Below are 23938 nucleotides of genomic sequence, written 5' to 3' on the forward strand. Positions count from 1 at the left end.
AAGTGATACTTTTGCCCTTATCAGAGGTCAAAATATGTATTTCATCTGCACGTGGCTGGAAATCCTATATTATATAAGACTAGTAATCATTTGTTTCGTCCCTTTTCGCTCCTCTTTCTTACTTCTGCGATTGTACCGCACTGCGCCTTCTTGTAAAATATCATGCCTGCCACTACCAATAGAATAAAAAGAAATTAAAGATACCAAGTCTCTTCACTGCTTCGAACCTGCATTCTACTTAAACCAAAATATGTTAAATATTAATTTAGCCGAATGGATTCGAAATTCTATTATATATTATTTAGTTACATATTAAACACATGTATATATATATACATGTGTTTCTCGATTTTTTGTTAAAAAACAAAATAAATGAACATTTATTTCACAGTTGGTAAAAGTAAATTTTTGCTGACTCATTCTATCAATTTCGGTTAGTCCAAACAAAATACACAAAATTTCAGCAAACGCATGAAGAATATCCCTTTTTATATAAATCTCTAATGAATTACGTAGAAATGGCAATTATGTCACAACTTCGGAATCTTGGTATATGCTTTAAATAAGCTGATTAAGTGCGTCTTTGATTCCTTTGATATTATACGTGTTTATTGTTTTTGAAAAGCATTTAAATCTAAGCTTTGTGGAAAATTCAACTTTGAAAAAAGTTCTTATTAAAAGGTTCGTAAAATTATTTTATCAAAACAACAACTCTTGTTTATCTTTTCCTGGTTTAGGAGTTGCTATAACTATCGCTTTGAGCCAGGAAAGTAGGAAAATCCTCTCATGCCAGATTCTATTGAAAAAAAGTAAAACTGTTGGGAAAGAGAATTCATTGAAGTTCTTAAGCATGTCGTTATGAATCTGATCTGGTCTTGGTGATGTTGGATTTGATTTTTAGTGCATTTTTCAATTCGCGGTACGAGAAAGTTGAGTTATAGCCTTATAAAGTTGAGTTATAGCCTTATAAAAAATTCAAACGTTTTTGCTCTTTTCACCTTTTAAGAACAATAAAATCATTTGTATAAGAGAATTCGCTTGATATTTTATACAGAGTTCATCCTATTATATTTGCAATTTTCTTTGTTAATCTAAAATGATTCGTCCATTGTAATTTAAAAACGAAATATTCTGGGTATTAGAATAACACCCAAATATTTTTCTCATTTTGTCCCTAACAATTTCTAAAGAAACCCGTCAGTGATGGAATTAACGTATGATCATGTTGTGTTCTTCTAATTTGATGAAATTTGGCTCTAGCTTGTTTGAATTTGAAGTTGCTAGAGGTGGGGGTATCTCCTGAAGTCATACCATATTTTATCAAGTGTTTTTGGTAGGTTTTGCATTCTGCGTTCAACCATCGTTTGTCCAGCTTTGAGATGTTGCCTGATGTTTTGGGGATAATAATATCTGCTGCTAAGATTTTTCAAACGGTGATTTCAGTAACTGCCACATCTATTAAATTTATGTCAACCATGTTCAGATTCAAATAATAGTCAGTCTGCTTTGCTAAAAATAATTTAACTGGACATTTTAGGAATGGTAGGTTATTTTTAATATATGCGGGTACAACTGGAAAGTGGTTTCTATTAAGGAGATTTGTAGGTGCTGAAAATTTCCTGTATGGAGCTAATGAAAGCGAACATATGACGAGGTCAGTTGTATGAAATGTTTGGGAAGCCTGATGGAAGTGCGTATGGGTATTGTCATTCAAGAAGCACAAATAATGATATTCAATAAGTGTTTCTATTTGATGAACCCTAGGGTTAATATCGGCAGTACTCCAAAGACCATTAAAATCTCCTAGCAAGAAAAAAGGGATTAGGGAGTTGCTGAATGAGCTCATCAAGATGTCTCTGCTCAATATGATCTCTGGGTGGGAGATATATATAACATATTGTTATTTGACTATCAACTTCTATTTGTATGGTAATTGCTTGTAATTGTGTGTCTAAGGGCAATGGTTCAGATGGTATTTGACAAGTAATTAAACGGGTCACTCCACCAGATGCTCCGGAGCCTGGTGGAGTGACCCGTTTAAAATCCTTTATACGTGTCGTGTAGTTTTTAAATTTAGCAGAGAAATGAGCTTTCAAATAACTTTCTTGCAACCCCAAACAAATTTATTGAAATTTATTAAAAATTGATTTTATGTCTTCCTCACTTGAGCGGAAGCCATGACAATTTCAAGAAACCATTTTTAAGGTATAAAGGAACTATCACTTGGGTTCTTTAAAAAATTTAAATTTGGGAATCAATAATTTTTGGTGACTTACAGAAGGCTAAGTTTATTTCCTCGGTCAGCATCATTTTGATAAAATAAAATCAGTGCCTTGAAGGTCGTTTTTAGAATCTTTATTTTTCATTTCAGCTTTAGAAGTTTTTTTAACCTTTTGATCAGTTTTCGTGATATCTTTATTTTTCATTTCGTTGTATGAAGCTGTTTGGAAATGTTTTTTTTTTCAGTTATTTATTTTTAAGAGATCGCTTATGAACATTAAGTAAGGCTTACCAGTCTGATAATTTAACAGTGATGGTTTTCCTCATTTCCTATTGTAGTAGAAGACTTTGGAACGTTAGTTTCTTTTGAACTGGAATGTTCAATATGATTTGGTTTAGTATACGTATCGAGAATTTTTGTTGTTTTCAAAGCCAAAATGTATGGACAGTTAGGTTTAGTGGTTCTATCTACAGTCTTTCGAGCTTCCTGTATTAATACCTTTTTGGTAATTTTCACAGTTTGAATTTGTTTTTCTAATTTCCATTTCGGATAAGACTATGAATTAGATGGAAGAGTTTCCTCTGCAATTTACACATTTTTCGGGTTTTACACAGCCTGTTTCTTCATGTCTCGGTTCAGAATAATGAGCACAGAAAGTTGAAGATTCCATATTTGAGCATATTAGTTTAGTGTTCCCAAATCACTGGTATTTAAATCAGCGAACCGGATTTGGGACATAAGGTCGAATATCACAACTGATATAACCTGCCGTTATTTACTTTGGTCGTGCTAGTGTACCAAATTTTAAAATTAACATTTGGTATACTACGATACAATATTGAAATACATATATTGTCTAATTGGGACAATATTTCTGTTTCTTTTCAAAGTTATTCTACACACTGCAATTATTTCTTCAGATTCAAGTTCAAAGACAAATTTTGCATCGTTTACCATTAAGAATTCATCACTTGGCATCACACCTCTTGTATAAATAAGCGATGCTTAAGCTGTGACTTTATTTGACATTTCGCGAAAATTTGTTTAGGATAAAAGTTGATTCAATAAACAAACCTCCCGATCTCAATTTTTTTATTATTATTGCTTATACAGCTCCTACTTGGCTATATATGTATTTTTGAATTAGGAAAGGTGAAATGTTTTTTATTAAATTTCCATCTTCACCATAAATAACAAAGAATTTCGGCAAACTTTAGGACAATTTATTCGATTTCATGTTCAATGTAGTATTGGAATCAATGAGTTTAACAAAAGAATCCATACAATGAATAATAAGAATTTAGGGACGGCATCACCCAACAAGGGAAAGCATTTTCTGGCTCTGGAAAAACCTCAGTCTCAGTACTTACCTTATATGCTAGCCAGGACCTATACGCTAAGGGTCACTTCCGGGAACATCTAGTACCCTTAACGTAGAACTTCAGAAGATAATCACGGTTGTTTGATCCCCTTGAACAGATCAACCAGGTGGTCGGGATACCGGCCGATTGATATTCCAGGGACCGAAATTGCTCCCCATCTTAAGGATCGCCACGCACGGCCAACATGTAAAAAGAATGGGGAGATGGACCTGTAAAATTTCCCTCATCTTATTTTATTTTAAAAATTGATACATTTCGGTGATTTCTATATTATTATGTTTGCTTGCTTCTTGTACTATTTCTACAAGTGATATTTCGGTAGGCATGTCAAATAAAAGAAAATTAGATATTGTGGGATTGATAATTCATAACTTTTTTTAACCCTTTGGGTACATTTGACGTATCAGAACGTTCCTATTTGTATGTGCTTATGTTTCCCTTTTTTTCCAATTAAGTTATCTCACTATCTTGTTGCAGTATATATTCTAAATAATAAAGAATAAATGAATTCTTAGGTAAAAACTACTACCTTCACGTGTTCATAAAATTAAATGCGCTTCAAATACAAAAGTCGTTTTAAATAAATGCGTAATCAAAGGGTTAAGTTTAGCAATTGTGCTATATAAACTGGATCTTTCTTCGTAAAGATTATTTTCCGTTGTCGAGTAAATTTCATATTTAAATTTTTCCTTAATATATGCTTGCAGTAGAAAAAGATTCATTTGGGTAATCTTAGTATCAGAATTAGATATAATATTTATTTCCTCATATTGTTTTTCACCCAATCTTAGGATAAGTTCGTTTGTTGGTGTAGCACTTTTAAAAAGTTTCAGTAACTTGTGGATGCACTTTCAGTTTATCTCTGGCTGAATTTAATGAGAATAAATAATTATCAAGAACTTTTACAGTCATAATTGTGTAGTTCAGTTAGGCCGATAGAAAAACTCAACCTAAAAGTTGAAAAAATGAATACATCTCGCCTGTTCCCTTCAGAAAATAAATAGGAAACAATCAGGAAGAGAAAATAGAAACAACGACAGCCCCCTTTCTAGAAAAGACAAGTTTATTGGAAATCTCGTTTGTCGGTAGCATAAAAACAAACAACTGGAACAGCTTTCAAAATCGAATTTGTAGATCCTGAACTTGAATGACGTTGGATATTGGGATTTATAGCAACAATAGCTGTTATCCCCTATTTCTCCTTGAAGTTTCAGTCAATTAACAGTTACAAAGCAATTGCGATGATGCGATTTTGTTCATATTCGAGATTCTAAAGTTCCAGTGAAAAGAAAAGGTACAATAAGACTGACAGTTCCCGCAACACGGAATGGTGAATAAAGAAAAAAGACACAATCCTGCATGATGAAGATATAAGCATAGCATCTGTGGACATCCTGTATAATGTTTCCACAACAGAATTATAAATTTTGCGTACAATATTTGTATACATTACTGTTGAAATACTTCTTCAAATCGCAATACGAAACCACGACACTATGTGAAATCAAAATGTCTCATATTTTTGTAGATCTTATAATTTCTCTTTTGACTTCGAAAAAATATGAAACACAGTCTGATAGCAGAGATACAGACAATATTCTGTATGTGACGCCACAATTCCTGCTCATTACTCGTTTTGCGTTAGAGAGGCTTTTTTTATTTTATTTTTTGAACATTTTTGTTATGCTAATCACTCGCTATGAGATGTGCTCGTTAAGTGAGGTTTTTTTTTGTATATACTGACTGTAAATTGTATGTATATTTTTTCTTATTTTGTATTTTGTGAATTCTTTTGCATATTCAGACTTGATTGTATATCCTGATTTCAAAGAAAAGAAACAATGATTTTGTATGTTTATTTGTTTTAAGATCCAGATAGAATACATCAAATAGATTCAAAATGAAAAATGAATCTTCCAATTTTCAATAATACAATAGAAATTTACAAACAGAAAGACACATATGACAGGAGGGAATTTTCTTTATGCGTTTTATAAATCACCACTTTCCTCTTAGTAATTTGATTTTTAAATTTCCTTTTCAAGTCAGAATGTAAAATTTCACTGTCATTTCTTTCTTCCTTTTTTAAATAAAAATTGTTAAAAATAATATTTACTGATACCTTTAATTATTATTTTAAAGGAGAAATCACACTTACATGAATTGATATAAAGCTCATCATTTTCATATATTCGTATATTATCATATTATTATTTTCTAATATGGTTTAATATTAACAAAAAATTACCCAGCCACCCGAATATATATTCTGTACAGTTATCTGTATATAACTGCACTCCTTGCTAATCCGTCACTACATCGCGGAAAGCGTTACCATTCTGATATAAATTGATTCTTGGCTACTCATGCCGAACAGCTTTGATGCTATTTCACTACAAACATCTAATATTGAATCTGAACGATTCTGCAATCATAAAAGTTAATCGTAAATAGCGGCTTTACCTTGTTTTATATCCCTACCAGTGAGCTCCGTAATTTTTGGGTTCCAGACATCATGGTTGGTTTCCGCTTCTCTGATAAGTGAAGCAAAGTGTGGGTCGAGTCGTCTACACTCCTATGAGGTGGCTTCCCGTAAGAAGTGGGTTGTATCGTGCCTGGTGATGGCTATTAGACTAAAATTCAGCTCCTTCTTCAGTGTTACCGTGACAACTATCATTAAGTTTCCCGGACGCAGTAACAGGATAAGTATTGCTCACGTTAGCAATAATCTTGTTTTACACAGCCATCTAAAGTTGTAAATGTTTACTAAATGATGAGATATATTTGTCTGATGAACCGGAAACATCTCAACATGCAAAATTTTGGTGATTTCTTTCATATTAAATAACTGTTATTTATTTCGCATTGAACATCAACTGTCACTAGAGTAGCAATGTTTGGTGACACTAGGTTCTGATCTTTAACTTATTATTGCCATATCAAATCCACAAAATATGAAGTGAAATTTATTAAGAAAGTAGTATTTTTCAGTTGTTTAAATAAGGAGGGCATAACGTTAGTTGTTTTTGGAAAATCTTTTTATGGATGAAAAAACAAAAACAAGCAGAATACCGTTTTATTAATAAGCCAATTTAATGTGTAATGTAAGTACAATAAAGGTAGTATTTAGAGTATACTTTATTATCCTTACAAAACAATTTAATGAAAATTCATCTGTTTGCTATATTCTTCTTTAATTTCTAATCCAATAAACTGTACTTCAATTTGATACTTAACATCTTTTTTTTTTCTGAACTTTTGCATTGCAAATTCTAAAACTGCATTATCAACATAGGTACTTTTAGCTACATTATTTTCAGCTTACAAAATAGCTGAATTAGACTAACTGGAACTAAGACAATTTGTAAGTTTCAATTGTTTAAATTAATGTCTATTTTTTTAAAGGCACGAATTAGGGTTACTTTGGGATGGAGCTTTGAATTTGGAATCAACCAGATGGTGGGCGACAGTGGGAGAACTTTCAGCCTTCATTGATTTAACTTGAACCAGACCCGCTTTCATGGTGGTTCTTCGGTGGAATCGGGTGTCGAACCTGTTATCCTTCGGTTCCAAAGCCAAGATTTTGTCCTCGATTCGCAGTGACTTTCATGAATTTCGCAAAATCTTCTCTAACGTGATGCAAAAGAAAAACATAAAATTAAGAAAATTCTTTGTGCTGAAGTGAGATTGGAACAGACCTCATCTTCCACTTACAACAAAATAATAATATACTAAATCATCACACAATCATATCTTCCACCCACAATGTGCTGCAAATAGAGATTATAAAGGATCTTGTATATTATTTATGGAATTTTATATAATAGGAAGGCAGATCACAATACAAAACTGGCAAGTTTTTGCCAGTTTTGTCCTCTCAGAGCTTGCGTCCAATGCAGGCAACATCAGCCTTCCTACACTTCTGTCTATTTTATGCCAGCATTTTTATTATTGTAAATATCTAAAATGAAAAGTGAAATAACACTAAATTTAAAATCCAAATATCTGTCAATTTCAGTTAACCTCCTAGAGATTGTGGTGGCTGATTTTCCGTTGTAGGGAATTTAAAAAAAGCCGGAAGCAAAGAACTATCACTTTCATTTTGTGCACTGTTTGTGATTTTACTGATTTCAACTTGGATACAAATATATAAAAATAAATCAACATTCTGAATGAAGTCTCTAATAGTTAACGGTAATGTAATTTTTTAATTGGCGATATTTCACTCTGTATGATTTCTGAAGTGTTTTCTGTAAAACTGGGTAAGATAATTTGAAAGAATCTGTTTCAATTTGTCTCTTGTTGTTAAGACTTGGGATTACCTTTACGCGGTTTAAGTGCGATGGAGATATTTGGTAATAGATTTTAACGTGATTATATTTTTTGGTATATTAAACTTTCCCGTATTTGTTATGATAATATTGCAGTTGAATGGTACATATTGTAGGCATGCTATGTAATCGTATATTCGTTATTGTTTTGTTTACTCATGTGTCTTGCTTGCGAGAGGTGAAAGAGTATTGGATACCTGGCATTCTTTTAAACATAATTCTTACGCAACTTTCTTTTTATATACCTGACTGTAAATTTTATGAAATTTGTTATTTAATGGGCGTTATTTTTATGTTGTCTTCTATAAATAATTTCACAAAGAAAATTTATAAATACATTGAATCCTTAAAACGATGATTTTATATTATTTACCAGTACTGGGATTAATTGAGGATTGAATTTTACTGTCAAAAGTTGAAACTATGTATATTTTCCATATCTTTATTACAATTTAAGTTTTACTCATAACTTAATTTTAAATTTGTGTGCGATATTGTTTGAAATTGGTTGCACACTTTTGACGTGTGGAAACTTAATCCATTTTGTTACGCAATGAGCTTTGGATTAATATTTTTGAAAAATGATTTTATTTCATAGTTTTTTTTAAATTAAAAATTATTTTACCAATTTTTGACCTATTTATTCCTGACAATATGTCCCTTTTTTTTCATTGAAGAATATTTTTACCAGTTTTATTCTTAGCAGAATAAAACTTTGAAATTAAAAAAAAAAGCATAGTTTTATAAAAAATTTATAAATTAAAAATTTTATTTTAAAAGTATTAAAATTCTGAAAAATCGGTAAAGAAATAAAATCTAGATGAATATTGCTAAAATATGTTCAGTTTCTGTTTGATGACTGAAACTTTAAAGAATGAGAAAGTTGTATTGTGAGAATAAAAATTATGAAATAAATAAAAAGGGAAGAAAATGAATAAAAAGCAAAAAAAGCACAAAATTTCATTTAAAGTAAGAAATATATAATATTTGTTATAATAGATTGAAATGGAATATTTATTTGCTTACAATAAACAGTTTAAGAAAAATCATTGATTGGACTTAAATCTTTATCATTACTTATGAATTCTAATAAAGAAATATTTATTTATTAGCAATAATATTTTTCTTAAGATTCTGTGGTTTTCTTTTAAAAGTTTAAATTTATTTTTTCAGGGAATAACTATTTTCTTATGTATGTTCATTACATTAGTATTAAGACAAATATGAGAATACTCCTAATAAAGTTGTCGAAATTGCATAAATAATAATTTATTGATGTCTTTCAGTTAAAGGCTTTTTTTATGTGAATCATGATATCACTTCAATACTTATAGGTGCACGAATCTATTTGAAATAAAAAAAAAAAAATGTTTGGAAGCTCTAAGCCATTTGGAACTGCTTCAACATTTGGAGCAAGTAAGTTAAATTTTGACATTCTAAACTAATCTTCACTAGAAAGCTAGAGTTAAAACCTTATTTCTACTAAATTAGAGCCCTAGAAAAAATTCCACTTAATAAACTTCTGTTCCTTTCAGGATAAAATATTAATAACTTGCAAATTAAATTTTGTTCATAATGAATTAACTTATATAGCTAAATCATATTTGGAACCATTTAGCAGGGCATAATGATGTGACACATTCTTTTCCTCATCTGTCTGTTTGAATTTTCAGTCACAATAGATAATTCATTGGATTATTGTTGTAAATAGATAGGAATAAGTTAATGTTCTAAAAGTAGAAGGTAGTTTATTTAAAAAGCACATTATCACTCTGTGCTCATCCTCCAAACTACAAAAAAATTGTTCAATACTTTTCTGATGATTTGCAATTTGGGAAAGGAAGATTTAAAATCTAAAGAAAAACTTAATTTAGAAGCTGAATTGCACTACTTTGCAACTATTTATTTATGAAGGAAATGAATGGCTCAGATATGTTATACAGAAAATTGTAGAACTTGATGAAATAAAAATTATTTTTCCTCATCCATTTGGAGCATGTACATCATTCTCGTATCTGAGATGCATACCTATTTTCATTGAAGTTCAAAAATTGGCTTTTTTGCATTTTTTAATTAAATATAAGATATTGATGAAAAATCAAGCCATAGTTTAAAATATTTAACTAGTAACTCATCTTCATCTGATATTTATATTGTACCAGGTAATTTAGAGCAATACTACGAATTTAAGATTAATATTTTAAAGCAATACTATGAATATCAAATGAATTTTAAAATATGTACTTATTGGGAAAAATGTAATTAAATTTTTTAAAATTTTGACAAAAAGTTTTTATTTTATTGCATAATATGTTACATACTATAAGGAAGAATATGAAAGAATGCCGTGAAACAACACCTCACCTTTCTCTAAAACTCAACTAACAGAGCTCCTAATGCAGTTTTAAAAAAATCTATCGCATGTTTTTGGGAAAATTATGAAAATTTACTTTGTGACAATTTAAAACCAAATAGACATATCTGGATGAAATTTTGTATTTTTCTGTGTTTTTATGAATAATAGTGCATTTGTAATATTTTTTATAAATATACAAGATATGGTTTATAGGGTATGTTGAGTTGACATGGAATAAACCTGAATTTTAAAATTATCTTTTATCTGTGAGAACCTGCACATTTCTTTTAATTTTAACCAAGCTGATTTTTTTTATATATATATCAAGAAATGATATTTGATTATAGTAAAATAACTAGAAAAAAACCTCTGAAACAAATACTGTTAATCATTGAAACATTTTTACGCTCTTTAAATTAGTATGGAAGTTAAATACTTTTTCCTATATTGGATAAAATCTTAAAAGTAATTTTTAATCCATTTATGTAAATTTTTTTACATATTTGTATTCAATGCCGGTGCAAATATTTAATTATATTTAAGTAGCCACAGACTCGGAGAACTTTCCAACAATAATAATTATTAAAACACACACACAGATAGAATGGCGTGTATAATATTTATAGTTCCATTAGTAAATAATTTTATTGATGAAATTTTGATAACTTTCTATATTTTGAAAATTGTGTAATAAGAATTAAACACAGAATGTGTGAAAAACAATTAAGAGGAAATACTGTATTATTGTATTTAAGAGTTTCTTTTTTTTTTTTTCTGTAAAGCATAGAAATATTATGACATTTTTTTAAAATCATAAATATAATTTAATTTTTAGTAAGGTTATATTTTATTTTAAAATATTTGAAACATTTTATGAATGCCAGAATTAAAAATTAATTTATTGTATTTAAATAATTTCAGGTTCCTTTGGAAACACTTCTACTCCCTTTGGACAGAGTGAGTTTTCTTAAGCTGGTTTAATTGAATTATTTTATTCTAGATGCAACTTTTTTCTAATTTAAAAAAAGATCAATAAAAAACCTTATAGGAAAAGTAGATGTGGCTAAATTCTTATTACTTTTATAAGTTATAAATCTTTTATTAATTTTTGGAGTTATCATATCATTAACATTAGCTTGACAGCTCTGAATTGGTCATAGTCTTCTTTATCAGTTTATTCTGTTTTGACCAGTTCTCAGTTACACATCTCTAATTAATTGATCAAATAATATTAATATTCCTCGTGACATAATCAATTCATGTAGCAATAGGATGCTTTCTCATTAGTTTTGTAAGAAGTATCTTTTAAAGAGTGCTTTTAATTAGCATGCAGATATCATAATCTACGCTTTTCAATCTTTGTAATTATATAAATTTATAATATTGTTATCCAAGTAACGTTTGTACATTATATGCATTGTAATTATTTTTTTTATGATTATATTCTCTTCATTACCTTCCATCTACAATAAATACCATTCCAACTGGAAATTAAATTTTCTTAAATTTAACTACAGAAATCTAGCTGTTATTGAACTACAAAAATTCACCTGTTATAGCTTACCGACATGACACGTTTTTATGGAAACTGAAATTTTGGTATTTTTGAGACAATTTTATTTTCTTTTTATGTAATAATTCAATATTTTAAGTACTTTTTATATAAATTATTTATTTTATTCTTCAATTAATCATGCATATTATACTTTTTGGTAATGCTTGACACTCTTTATTTTATGAAATTCAGCTTTTTTTGTTCCACATCTATCCTTAAAAAGGGATGAATGACATGTATTTAAAGAGTATTTTATAAATAATTATTTCAATGATGATTATGAAAATTAATTAAAACTGAAATATAGTTAAGATATTTTCAAATTATTAAAGTGGAAATGTCTTGAAATTAATTGTAAAAGTATCATTTTGCTAAAAATTAAAAACAAAGTTCAGGCAAAGGTACTGTTTTTTGATTATCGCTTCTGATTTTTGTGTATATAATAGGCTTTGCAATTTAAATATAACATCATTTAGGCCCAGAATGTTATAAATATAAACTGATTTCTCATTGTTTTAGATACTAATACTTTTGGTGCCAAGCCAGCTACTAGCAATGTGTTTGGAAGCTCAACTTTTGGCGTATCAACGCCTAGTGCACCTATGTCTGGTGGATTGTTTGGAAGTGCCACACCAGCCTCGGGTACTGGATTATTTGGACAACCATCTACTGCATTTGGCACTCCAGCTGCTACTAGTACTGGAGGATTTGGTAAGTTATTATTCCTAATAAACTGCTATTATTACTATGCGTTTTCTTTCATTTTTTTACATCAAATATAACAAATTGTAGCTCAAATTGACATTGTAGAGAAGTTATTTAGCTTGTCACTGTACTAAGTGAAATAGTTCTGAATATAACCTCAACATAAATAGAAATTGATGTTTTAGAGTAGAATTTAATTCAAAACATTGGTATGATGCATAAAGTATAAAATTTAAAACAGTTTTGGTTTCTTGCTCCCTTTACAAAAAATCTTGCTTGCACAAAGATATTTATTATATTAGCCATTAAATATTCAGTTGCTCTTAGCTTTCTTGTTCTATATATGTGAATAATTATTCAGTACTTAAAGTTATTTAAGAGTGTAAATATTTATGAAAATCTTAACATCTGATTTCTCTGTAAAGTAATATATTTCCTAAAAATTCCACTTGATCAAAAATAGTTATTTTGAATTGCATTGTTCAGTATGGTTTGTCTGGACAATATGGCCTATAAGCTCAAAAAATTAAACAGCTTAGTTTTTACAGAAGTTCAGCTCTTTTGAGTGCTAAGTTTGTATTGTTTTCTGATGAAAAAATAGCTGAGATCCCAGGTTTTTAAGCCATGCTTATCAAATCAGATTGACACTATCAGATTGACATCCTGAAAGGAATTTAAAAAAATGTTAAATATTAACACTTTTTAAAATGTAATTTAACATTTTAAAATATGATTACCTATATTTGTTTTGTTAACAAAGTTTAAACATGTAATTTGAAAGTAATGATGAAATATTATAGATTTGGGCACTTAATATGAGTCAAATATTTTTGTAATATTGTATTGATTTTCAATACATTTATATTTAAGAGGATGCTAAGGAATTTTAGTGACATAAATATTATTGCAGGAATGCAAAAGGAAAAAATTCTTATGAAATTTATTTAAATACATTTTCTTTAAATTTTGTACAGCAAATCAGAAGACATTTCATTAGAAATAGCAATTGACAAAAAATAAGAAAAATCCATAAATATTTTTAATTCATATGTAAAAATTGAACTTCATAGTAAAATCAACTTCCCATTTACATATATCATAATAGATATAACTTCTTTTGATTTGAATTTTGTAGGTCATTAAATGTTATCAATATTTTTTGTTATGCAAAATGATTTATTTTCAATAAGACTTCAAAAAGATTTTTAGTCATTATCGTTGGGAAGTAAAATATTGACTTCTTAATTTGAGGGCTTCAAAACTTGATTCCACTGAGAAATTTACATGCATGTTAATCTGGCATTGAATGTCAAATGTTGCTCTGCTGATATGAAACAGAATTTTCAAGATGACAATGCCAGCTCAAATATTGTATGGTGATGTTCCAAGATTAAGAAGTCTGTACCAAAATTGTCCTCCTGTAAATTCAAAACTAAATATAAATAAAATAGCTCTGGTATAGGCTGATAGTGGTTCAAAATTTAGAAATCTGTATGAAAATAGATCTTGTATTACTTTAAAAGTAATGCATTAATGAAATAAAATTCGAGCAAGTCATCATCTTGATGACATCGTTAGTGATCGATGATATTAAACAATAAATCGCAAATTGTTCTATTATGTTCTGACTTGTTTTATTTAATGTGTTAAACCAAATACTTGTCAAAGCTATAGAAATACCATAATGAAAAACAGGAACAGAATTTTCCTTTTTAAAAAATTCACTAATCATTATTTTGAAGTCATTATACTCATCAGCAAGGATTTTTGAGAGGATTCAGATGTTTTACATTCAGTAAATGGTATAGTAATTATATCTCAGATGGCATGTTTGTTAAAAGCATATTTTTTACCTGTCTCATCAACCATAAGTACAAATCTTCTGTTCTATTGCATAATATTTCTTTGAATTTAGAACATAAATTTATATTCTGGCAAAATATAAACTGAATTAGTATTCATAAACTTATGATCTTTTGAAATTATTATTGGCTTCTTTGAAATCAAAAGAGAATTTAGTAAAAATAAAGAAATAAGGTTATTGGAAAAAATATTATTTTATTCACAATTCGATTTTTTCTTGTATATGTTACTTGCACGATTTTTATGTTCTTATTAACAGTTTTAAATAAAATATTTGTATGATGAGACATATTTCTTCTAATTATTCTCTTTAAAAAAAATTCAGATGCTATTTCTTCATATCATATAAAATAAATTCAGTAACACCTTCAATTGCATAGTTAAGTTTTGATGGTTAATTATTGCATATGTAGTAGTAAATATTTTTACTAAAGCATGCTTATAAAATATTTATAAAACTGGATGAAATGTATAATATTTACATATTGCATACATACATATTGCTGGAATATAGAAAATACTGAAATAACTGAATATTTATATATATTTCCCATGCAGGATTTGGTGCCACATCAAACACAGGTGGCCTCTTTGGAAGTGCTACACCATCTACCCAAAGTTCAGGGGGGTTATTTGGCAATACCAGCACTTCTGCATTTGGAACGCCGCGACCAACTTTTGGAGGTTTTGGTAGCTCTACTACTGGAACTGGATTATTTGGACAAAATACTAGCACAGGAACTGGTTTATTTGGTTCTACTGGTATGTTTTTTTCCCCCCTTGCAGAAACAATTGCAGTTAAGCTCAAATTACCATATTCATCAAAGAGGCAAATAATTTTTTAAAGTTAACAAAGATCATTATGCATTTGTTAACTTTATTGAGATAGATAATGTATTTCTTAACTTTATTGAGATAGATAAGGTATTTGTTAACTTTATTGAGATAGATAAGGTATTTGTTAACTTTATTGAGATAGATGATGTATTTGTTAACTTTATTGAGATAGATGATGTATTTGTTAACTTTATTGGGATAGATGATGTATTTGTTTTAGATATATGCCATTTAATTAGATATATGCCATTAATAGAATATATATAATTGCAACATAATTTTTTTTAAAGGAATTGTAATAGTTATAAAACTAAATATCTTGACAATGCCAAATATTACTAAAACCGATTATTTGATATGATTTTTCATGATCCAGGGGTGTTTGTGCTCCGGGGAAACCCCGGGATTCCGGGGATTTTGAACTTCGATACCCGGAAATTCCGGGGATCGTCGTTCAAAAGGAAGTAGGAATAATAATGAATTATTTATTTTGATCTGGGTAATTTTGTTTGCTTTGAAAGCAGAAAACGCAAGCTCAGTGTGTGTGGTGAAAACTTTTCCTTTCTTTCTCCAAAGGCAGTGATAATGCGTGAAAAGGGGGAAAAAACTTCTTTTTTGTTCTTTCCTTATTGCGAGTTATGACTCATTCCCCCGGTTCTCGGACATTCTCTTCTGGATTCTTTTCGGCAAGTAAGCGCGGCAGAAAAAAAAAGGGAGAGACTTCGTTCGGCCAGATGTGCAATCACGTGACCTGGGTTCAAAGGTCTTAATTTTGCAAAATTAATGGTTATTAATTTTGCAAAAAAAGTAATTAATTGAACTTTTATAATTAGGTCATTCAATACTTCGTAATTTTTCATTTCTCCCCCCCCCTTCTCGAAACTCCAAAATGTCAATAGTAAGTCCGTAAAAGTTTCAGGGGATTTTTTGGGGTCCCACAAACACCCCTGATGATCACAAGATATTGTTAAAAATGTGTTCAGTGATAATTTTTCTATTTTGCAATTTCTACAGTGGTGAATAGAACTGATTATTATTTAGAATTATTGAAATTGATTAGTAATTATTGGGGTTAACAGGATATTTTAAAATGCAAAACAGTGTTGGTGTGTTAATTAATGCTAACAGTTAAATGTGTGATTATTGGAAAAGAAGAACCAACCCAAAAATTATTTAAATGGAATTCTGAGAAATGCTAACATCCATCCAGGTCTATAACACTAATGAAGAACCATCAATTGTACTCTGGGAGATCAAAAATATTGTGTTATGTTTCTTTTATTAAAATATAGAAAATTATTTTGCTAGTATAAATATTGTTATTTAAATATTTTATTGTGCGAGTTCAGATTTCCATTTTAATGTTCAAATCACCTTTTTTTTTTTTTTTTTACATTTATCTCAAAATAAAATTATTCTTCTAGATATTAAAAAAATAAATAATAAGAATCGTCTGTTTTAAATTTGATTCAAATAATATATTGTAAATTTTTTATTGTTTAATATCAAGGAACACTTTGATAAGTCAATAGCAGATTGATGCTGATTATATTAATGAAATTACTTTCAATTTTCATCTCTAATTTAATGAAACATTTTTTAAAAAATGTTATTTTAAAATATCAATTATTTTATAGGAGGGTTTAGTGCAACAGCTCCTACTGGAACAACCATAAAGTTTAATCCACCAACTGGGACAGACACAATGATGAAAGGAGGTGTATCAACTAGTATTGGGACCAGACATCAATGTATCACATGCATGAAAGAATATGAAAACAAAAGCTTGGAGGTAATATTTGCATTATTAGACAGTTGTTTATTGATAATTTTTTTTTTTTATTTATTGAAATCCTTATTATTTAAAGTCATTGTTAAAGTTTTTACTTTAACTTTGTAATTTTGCTGTTTTTACCAGTTTGCTTTTAATTCTTGCAAAAATAGGAAATTAGAATTTAGTAGATTGTATTTTAGTATTATAACTTATCTATTAGTTCTAGTGAAATTTAAAATGTTAAACCATGTATACAAATGACATCATTTTGTACCTATTTTTTTTCAAACATTGTGTTTTTCTGAGTAATTTTGATTTTCTAAATTATTATTATTATTTTTTAAATTGTCAGTAAAGTATCAGTGCTACAAAATTTCATTGATCCAAAAGTTTACTATTTTCAATTGCATTTATTTTGCTTAAAATGATTAATGATATTTTTATGGTATTTTACCTAAAAATGATTTTATTAATAGTAAAAGTTTTTTATGGATTAATTGCTAATTTTTAATTGTATATGATTAAAAAAAATCCTTGTAATACTTCATAAGTTTAAAAAAAAATCTTAATGTTGCAAAAAATATGAAGGGATATTTAGTAATTATCCTCTTCAGTCCTGATTTTTTAAAAACTGGTTTAAAAATTTGATTTTAAGATCGTTTACCTTTGTTACATCTCAATAGTATGTCGGGGGAAAAAATTTGCTGATCAAACAATTTTAAGTCCCATAATTTTAAGGTACACATATGTGTACCTCGGGTCTTAAGTAAGTCAAAGCATCCTCAACAAAAAAAAATATTTAATTTTCCTGGTTACTTAATTGCTATACTTTTCTTATTCTAAGGCCTTATAAATGAAAAAAAAATACAAAATTTATTATATTTATAATCTATTAAACCTTATTTTGAAGGATTTTTTTTTTTTTTTTTTTGATATTACATAAGTAGATATTGCATTTTGAGAGCTTGACTCTTCTCCTAGAGTTACATCCTGGGTGCCTGCATTTCGATACATACTTATCGTCCCTGTAATGTTATAGATGGCTTCACATATCTAGTCTTATTTCTTTTTAATTGGGAAGGGACAATTTGTCTTGCTCTTTTGGAGGTATTTTAACCAGATGGTAGTAATGAAATCTCCAATGGTCTTGTAGTTGCATTTCCATCATTTGATGACCCTTCTATTAATTTCTCTTCATTGAAAGATGATTTTTTTACTTCTTCTTGGTTTCCTTTCTTGCTGATGATGAGAATTCCTTCATATTTCAACAGGGACCGAATTATATGCATTTGAAATTGAAATAAAGTCATAAGATTTTCACTTTCATTTTATTCCTGACAGCTCAGCTTGTCGCTTTACCACCATTTTATAGTATATCAAGCAATTGACAACTACTAAATCTACAAAATGCGTGAATGCTCGCGTCTGTCATTTTTTGTAATTACTGCATACCGGTAATATGCAAAATAATGGTCGATGCCTCTGATATTATATGTTTTTATAAAAGCTGATTATTTTATATCGGCTTTTTGTTTCAATTATTTTGTCTATCCTCAGCCTATTCCAATTGACTCATTACCTATACATGTGGATGATAGTCACGGATTTATTGTCTTTCTACTTGACAAGGCACATTTAACTATCGTCTGTCTTATCGACCCATTCATCCTATTTGCCAGGTTTCATTATTTTTGATACTTGAAAAATTCTATCGTTTCCCCTAAAATCACTTTTTCCTAAAAGTTCAATAACCTCCTTTTGAGTTAAAGCCACTTGACGTGGAAAAAAAAATATTATTAGCTTATAAAATTCTGTACATTCTATACATGATGTCGGTTTGAAATATCAATTACTAACTTCAAGACAACTATAAAATTAAATTTCTTACTAAAGTTAAAAAATAAATATTTTTAAATTTATATTTTATTATATTACAGAACATAAGAATTATTCATTATAAAAAGTTATACAATATATTCAAGGACAAGAAATGACAATTTGAAAACAAGCGCTCAAAAGATAAGCAGCGCAATGGATCGCAATCAGTCAGCAAACGGGCGCGAAAACGCCCGAGGTACACATATGTGTACCTTAGTTAAATTTGTATTTTCACCGATTCTATTATAGATAACAAGATATAATTTGGTAATGACTTTAACCAGACACTTAGTCTTTTATAAAAAAATATACAAGCGTTTATTTTAATAATAAATATTAAAAAATGTACTTATATTTGTTGCGTTTCCTGTTCAAAAGCGTTTTTGCTATGTCTCTAATTAATAGCGATGGATATGAAAAAAATATCGAACTGTAGTGCTATTTATTGATGCAAACTGGAAGCTACATTCATAAACATTGAAATGCATGCATTATTTCGTCAAAATTTAACTTTACCGGATAAGAAAAATGAAAAAAATTGCAGTTACACATATGTGTACCTCGGGACTGAAGAGGTTAAAGAAGGTAATTGAAAATTATGGATATTTTATAAAAAAAATTAACTAAATATTCAATGAAATGAAAAAAATTTTGATGAAAAAAGTAGATTAATTTATGAATTGTCCTGTATAGTTTTACAATGAAAGTAGTAAATTTTACAATGAAAATTTTTCTCTACACTTAATTAGGAATTGCGTGTTGAAGATTATGCAGCTAATCGTAAAGGAAGCAGCACAACAGGGGTGATGGGATTTGGAGCTCCTGCTCAACAAACAAGTATATTTGGTACTCCTGCTGCCTCCACATCTGCCTTCTCTTTTGGTGGAACTCAATCAAAACCTTTGTTTGGTACTACTGGCACAACAAGTAAGTTTTAAAATCTTATTATGTTTTGCAAACTTGTGTATTTAATATTAATACAAGTATTATTTAATAATAATACAAATTAGTACAAATAATTTATTATGATAATAATACAAGTATTTATGAATATTGTGTTTGTACATTAAGGATTATCTTTAAATTGTATTTTTAATATGCTTTACTATCATTCTAGTGAAATAACAATATAAAAGATCATATATAAGGATGCTTTTGGAAACTAGTTTAATGAGATAGCAAATTTTAAAAATTGCTAAAAAAAAATTTCTTAGTTTGTGTAATAGTGTAATTATACAGTTGGAGCAGCAATAAAAATAACAATTGAACACAATTATGTAATCAGTATTTTTTGTTGATTTTATGATCACTGATGAATACTATAGTGAAATGTGTATTGTTTATCATTTAGAATTGAATTAAGTTCGATTTGTCCTATGACCGACAGTTTTTCTGTGATAATTATTAATTTTGAACAGTACAAGCTTAAAAATTTTGTATGAATATCTACATTTTCAAAATATGCATTTGGAAGCTAATTTCCCTAATTTTTTAAAATTAGCTAATTTTATAAAATTTTTAAGCTCACGTAGTTAAATTTTTGAATTTCAAGATGATTATAAAGAGATTGAAAATGTTAAAAGGTAACATATTAGATACTGACATTTTATCAGCTGTACTTTTGTTTTAAATACTTTTGTTCATTTTGAACTTGTTTTTCAGATACTTTTGGCTCTGGAGGTTTGTTTGGTCAACCAGCTCAAACACAAAACACTGGCTTATTTGGCAAACCAGCTGGGTTTGGTACACCTGCAACTTCAGCAGCTCCTGTTTTTAATTTTGGAGGGACTTCAGGAACTTCACTGTTTGGTCAAAATAATCAACAAAAAGTAAGTTGGAAATTATACAAAGAAACTTTTATGTGTTTTTTTTAAAATCAGTAATGAAAGAGTTATGTTAAATAATGGAACAATAAAGTCCGATTGTTTAGGTACTTTTAAATATAAAATTTTGTTGATGCAATTGATTTTTATGTTTAAAAAAGATTTTCTGCATATAAAACACTAGCAGTACCCGCATAACGTTGCCAGCGGTATAGCATCTACAATGAAAAGTTAGCTTTAAACTTAAGTTGAACCTCCATGGGCATGTCACACAACATAAAATAAACATAAAAAATATGTTTAAGAATCATCAAAAATAACTACAAAACCAATTTTAGTTAAATTTTGATATACAATCATTTGGCACCTTGCGAGGCTAGCAATTTTTCAGTAGTGCTTTTGCTGCCATTACACTATTGCTGCTGTTCGTGCCACATTTGGCCATTTCGCTAAAATGTGGCTATAAACTATTTTTTTAGTGAAACTGACTGTATATCAAAGCCGTTCCAGATTCACTAAAAATATACAGTTGAAAAGCTGTTTTAAAATTTAAAAATATACGAATAACTCATTGTACCCACTGTTCCACATTTGTTTATCAACTCTGTATAATCTTATATGAAATTAAAATTCAGCTTGCTTCATAATATTTCTTTGTAAACTATATTGGATGTTTTTCCTCCTGGTGCCAAGATAAAAAGATTTTGCTTAGAATGTAACTCTAGAAAGTGCTGCATGAAGTTGTCCATGGACTTATATACTAAAACCTTCCCCAATAAATGCTCTTCAAAATGGTACAAATATCTCCAATATCAGTTAAGTATTTCTCGAGTTTTTTGAGCAAACATACAGACATTTTCAGGAGACTTCATTTTATACTATGTATAGATAACTGCTTCTAAATTTTTTAAAAAAAGTGTCCTTTTCAGATACTTTGTTTTCTTAAAATATTACAAAGTACTGTTTCAGCTATAGTTAATTGACTTCATTTTCTTTTTCCATATATAGATTTGAAGATATGAAATTTTTTTTTTTGTGATAAATAAGTATGTTTAATAGCATCTTAGTCGATTTGAAGTTAATTTAAAAAGAATTAAAGAATAGCAAATATTTTTATTGAGAATCTGGTGTCTTTTTTCATGTATTACAGACAAAATGATATACAAATGAAAGTAAAACTTTATAGCTGTAAAGAATAAGGGGGGGGGAAAAACTTGAATTTTTAGTTTTTAACAGTGGAAAGAATGCAATTAAATTTTGCAAAAAGGTTGAAAATTATTAAATTTTCTTTGCAACAATAGAAAGTATTGTAAATTATATATAATTTTTTTTTTTTTTAATTTTGAAAAACTTAGAAATTTTTTGACATTAAATTCGTATTGTTAAAAAGGTAAAATTTTTAAATTTTACTGTGGGGTTAAAATTTGTCCTATTTCTAAAACTTTTCAATGAAAAAATGCAAAGTCTTTTATATATTTGAATTTTTAAAATATCACTTTTAGTTTTACTTTATTATTTTACAATGTATGTTTGTGAGAAATTGGTAAGTCTGAGGGAAATGACGTGCCCTGCACTTGGTCAAAATTCAGACATATATTCTCCTGTATTATTAGTAGATTAATTGAATTTTTATTAACAAATTGTTAATAAAGATTTTAAAAATTTAATAAAAGGGTAAACTAAATGAAAAGAATAATAGGTTTAATCAAGATTTAGAATTTCTTTTCTCTTCATGTGATCAAATTCATACCTGACTTGCCTTCAAGATATATATTTTAAGTCAGTGTTTTTGTGTTTCCCACTTATGATTCCATGGTGATTTTGAATGAGAAAGCTGAAGATAGTGCAGAAAATGTTTGGAAAATAAGTTGTTGTTGTTGTTGCTAATCTCCATGGTCTGACGTAGTCAGACCAAATCCAAAAATCCGTTGACAAGAAGAAAGTCAAGAACGAGGAAGGGAGAAGAATAAATTTCTCCCCAATGAAATCCTAGACAGTCCAGAATATGTTCAGCAGAGGCCTGATGCTGGCAGCATTTCGGGCAAAGAGGGTAAAACTTTTCATCCTGAGAAAAGAAAAGACATTTAAGGTGGCCACTGGCAAGGCGCGAAGTGATGAAATAAAGCAGTTATTTGCAGTAGCTGAAATGGAATGAAATAAAAATTAATTTGGCTAGTTTGAATTATTAAGTAATATTTCATTTATAGCCTTTATTTGGCCAAACCACTGGATCCACTGGTCTTTTTGGTAATACTGCTACTACTCAATCAACTGGTTTTGGTTCTGGTGCTAGTTTTGGTGGATTTGGTGCTACAAACCAGCAGTCGGTAAGTATGGAATTTGCAGTTTTATTTTTGGTTAATTTTTTATCATATATTTATTTTTTTTAATTTATTATATCATAAATTTTACAACATTTACATAAAAAATACTTTTTGATTATTGTTTGATTATCTTGATTTATTATTTTCAGGGAATTTATAAGAATAAGGTGATTGCTAAAATTTTGATAACTGAAAATTTTCTTTTTCTTTTAACAGAAAAAGCATTCTTATAAAAAGGATTTAATATGGATATATTATCATGATAGTAAAAGACACATTGGGGATTTTGATGACTAAGTTTGACCCTCATTTGTTATGAAGATTTAAAATTGTAGATTTAATAATGCAAAAGTTATATTTAAAAACAAAACTTTTTTTAAATGGATATTAATAATTATTAATACTTTTGATTAATATTTCTGTGCATGTAAATATCAAATATTATTTAAAATAATCAATTTATTCATACATTTATTGTGAATCTTATTGCAGAGAAGTGATAAGAAAATTTGTAATTTTTTCACCTTAAAAAAAGCTTTTTTGGATGAAATCAAAATCACGTGGCAAATATTTTTTGTTTCTACATGCATAAATGCAATAAAACCCTTTAGTAATTTAAAAGATAAGATTTCTTTTATCTTATATATTTATTTATTTTAGACTGGGCTTTTTGGTGCAAAGCCAACTGGATTCGGAACCACAAATACCACCACAACTAATACATTCAGTTTTGGTAATACTAATAATATGAGTGGTGGGGGCCTGTTTGGACAGAAGCCTGCTGCTCCAACTTTTGGAACTGGAACTGGATTTGGTACACAGTCTACAGGTTTTGGTAAGTTTGCATTTATTTGTTCACTTTAAAATAAAAATGAGACTGTATTAGCAT

General features: G+C 28.6%; 1 protein-coding gene across 2 annotated transcripts in view; it reads left to right on the forward strand.

The window, feature by feature from the left end:
- Nucleotides 1–7693: 7693 nt before the first annotated feature.
- LOC129957160 (nuclear pore complex protein Nup98-Nup96-like) overlaps nt 7694–23938 on the forward strand; it is a 43787-nt gene continuing 27542 nt past the window's right edge. Inside the window, exons 1-10 of one of the 2 annotated variants that reach the window (XM_056069350.1) lie at nt 7694–7797; nt 9269–9350; nt 11212–11247; nt 12365–12556; nt 14972–15175; nt 16888–17042; nt 19652–19829; nt 20565–20731; nt 22933–23052; nt 23710–23884. In XM_056069350.1, the coding sequence (XP_055925325.1) occupies nt 9302–9350; nt 11212–11247; nt 12365–12556; nt 14972–15175; nt 16888–17042; nt 19652–19829; nt 20565–20731; nt 22933–23052; nt 23710–23884 (1276 nt within the window). In that variant the 5' untranslated portion in view covers nt 7694–7797; nt 9269–9301. Of the gene's footprint in view, nt 7866–9268; nt 9351–11211; nt 11248–12364; nt 12557–14971; nt 15176–16887; nt 17043–19651; nt 19830–20564; nt 20732–22932; nt 23053–23709; nt 23885–23938 lie in introns of both variants that reach the window. The other variant, XM_056069341.1, reaches the window with a different exon arrangement.

This window comes from Argiope bruennichi, chromosome 2 (genome assembly GCF_947563725.1).
Source record: "Argiope bruennichi chromosome 2, qqArgBrue1.1, whole genome shotgun sequence".
Lineage (NCBI taxonomy): Eukaryota > Metazoa > Arthropoda > Arachnida > Araneae > Araneidae > Argiope > Argiope bruennichi.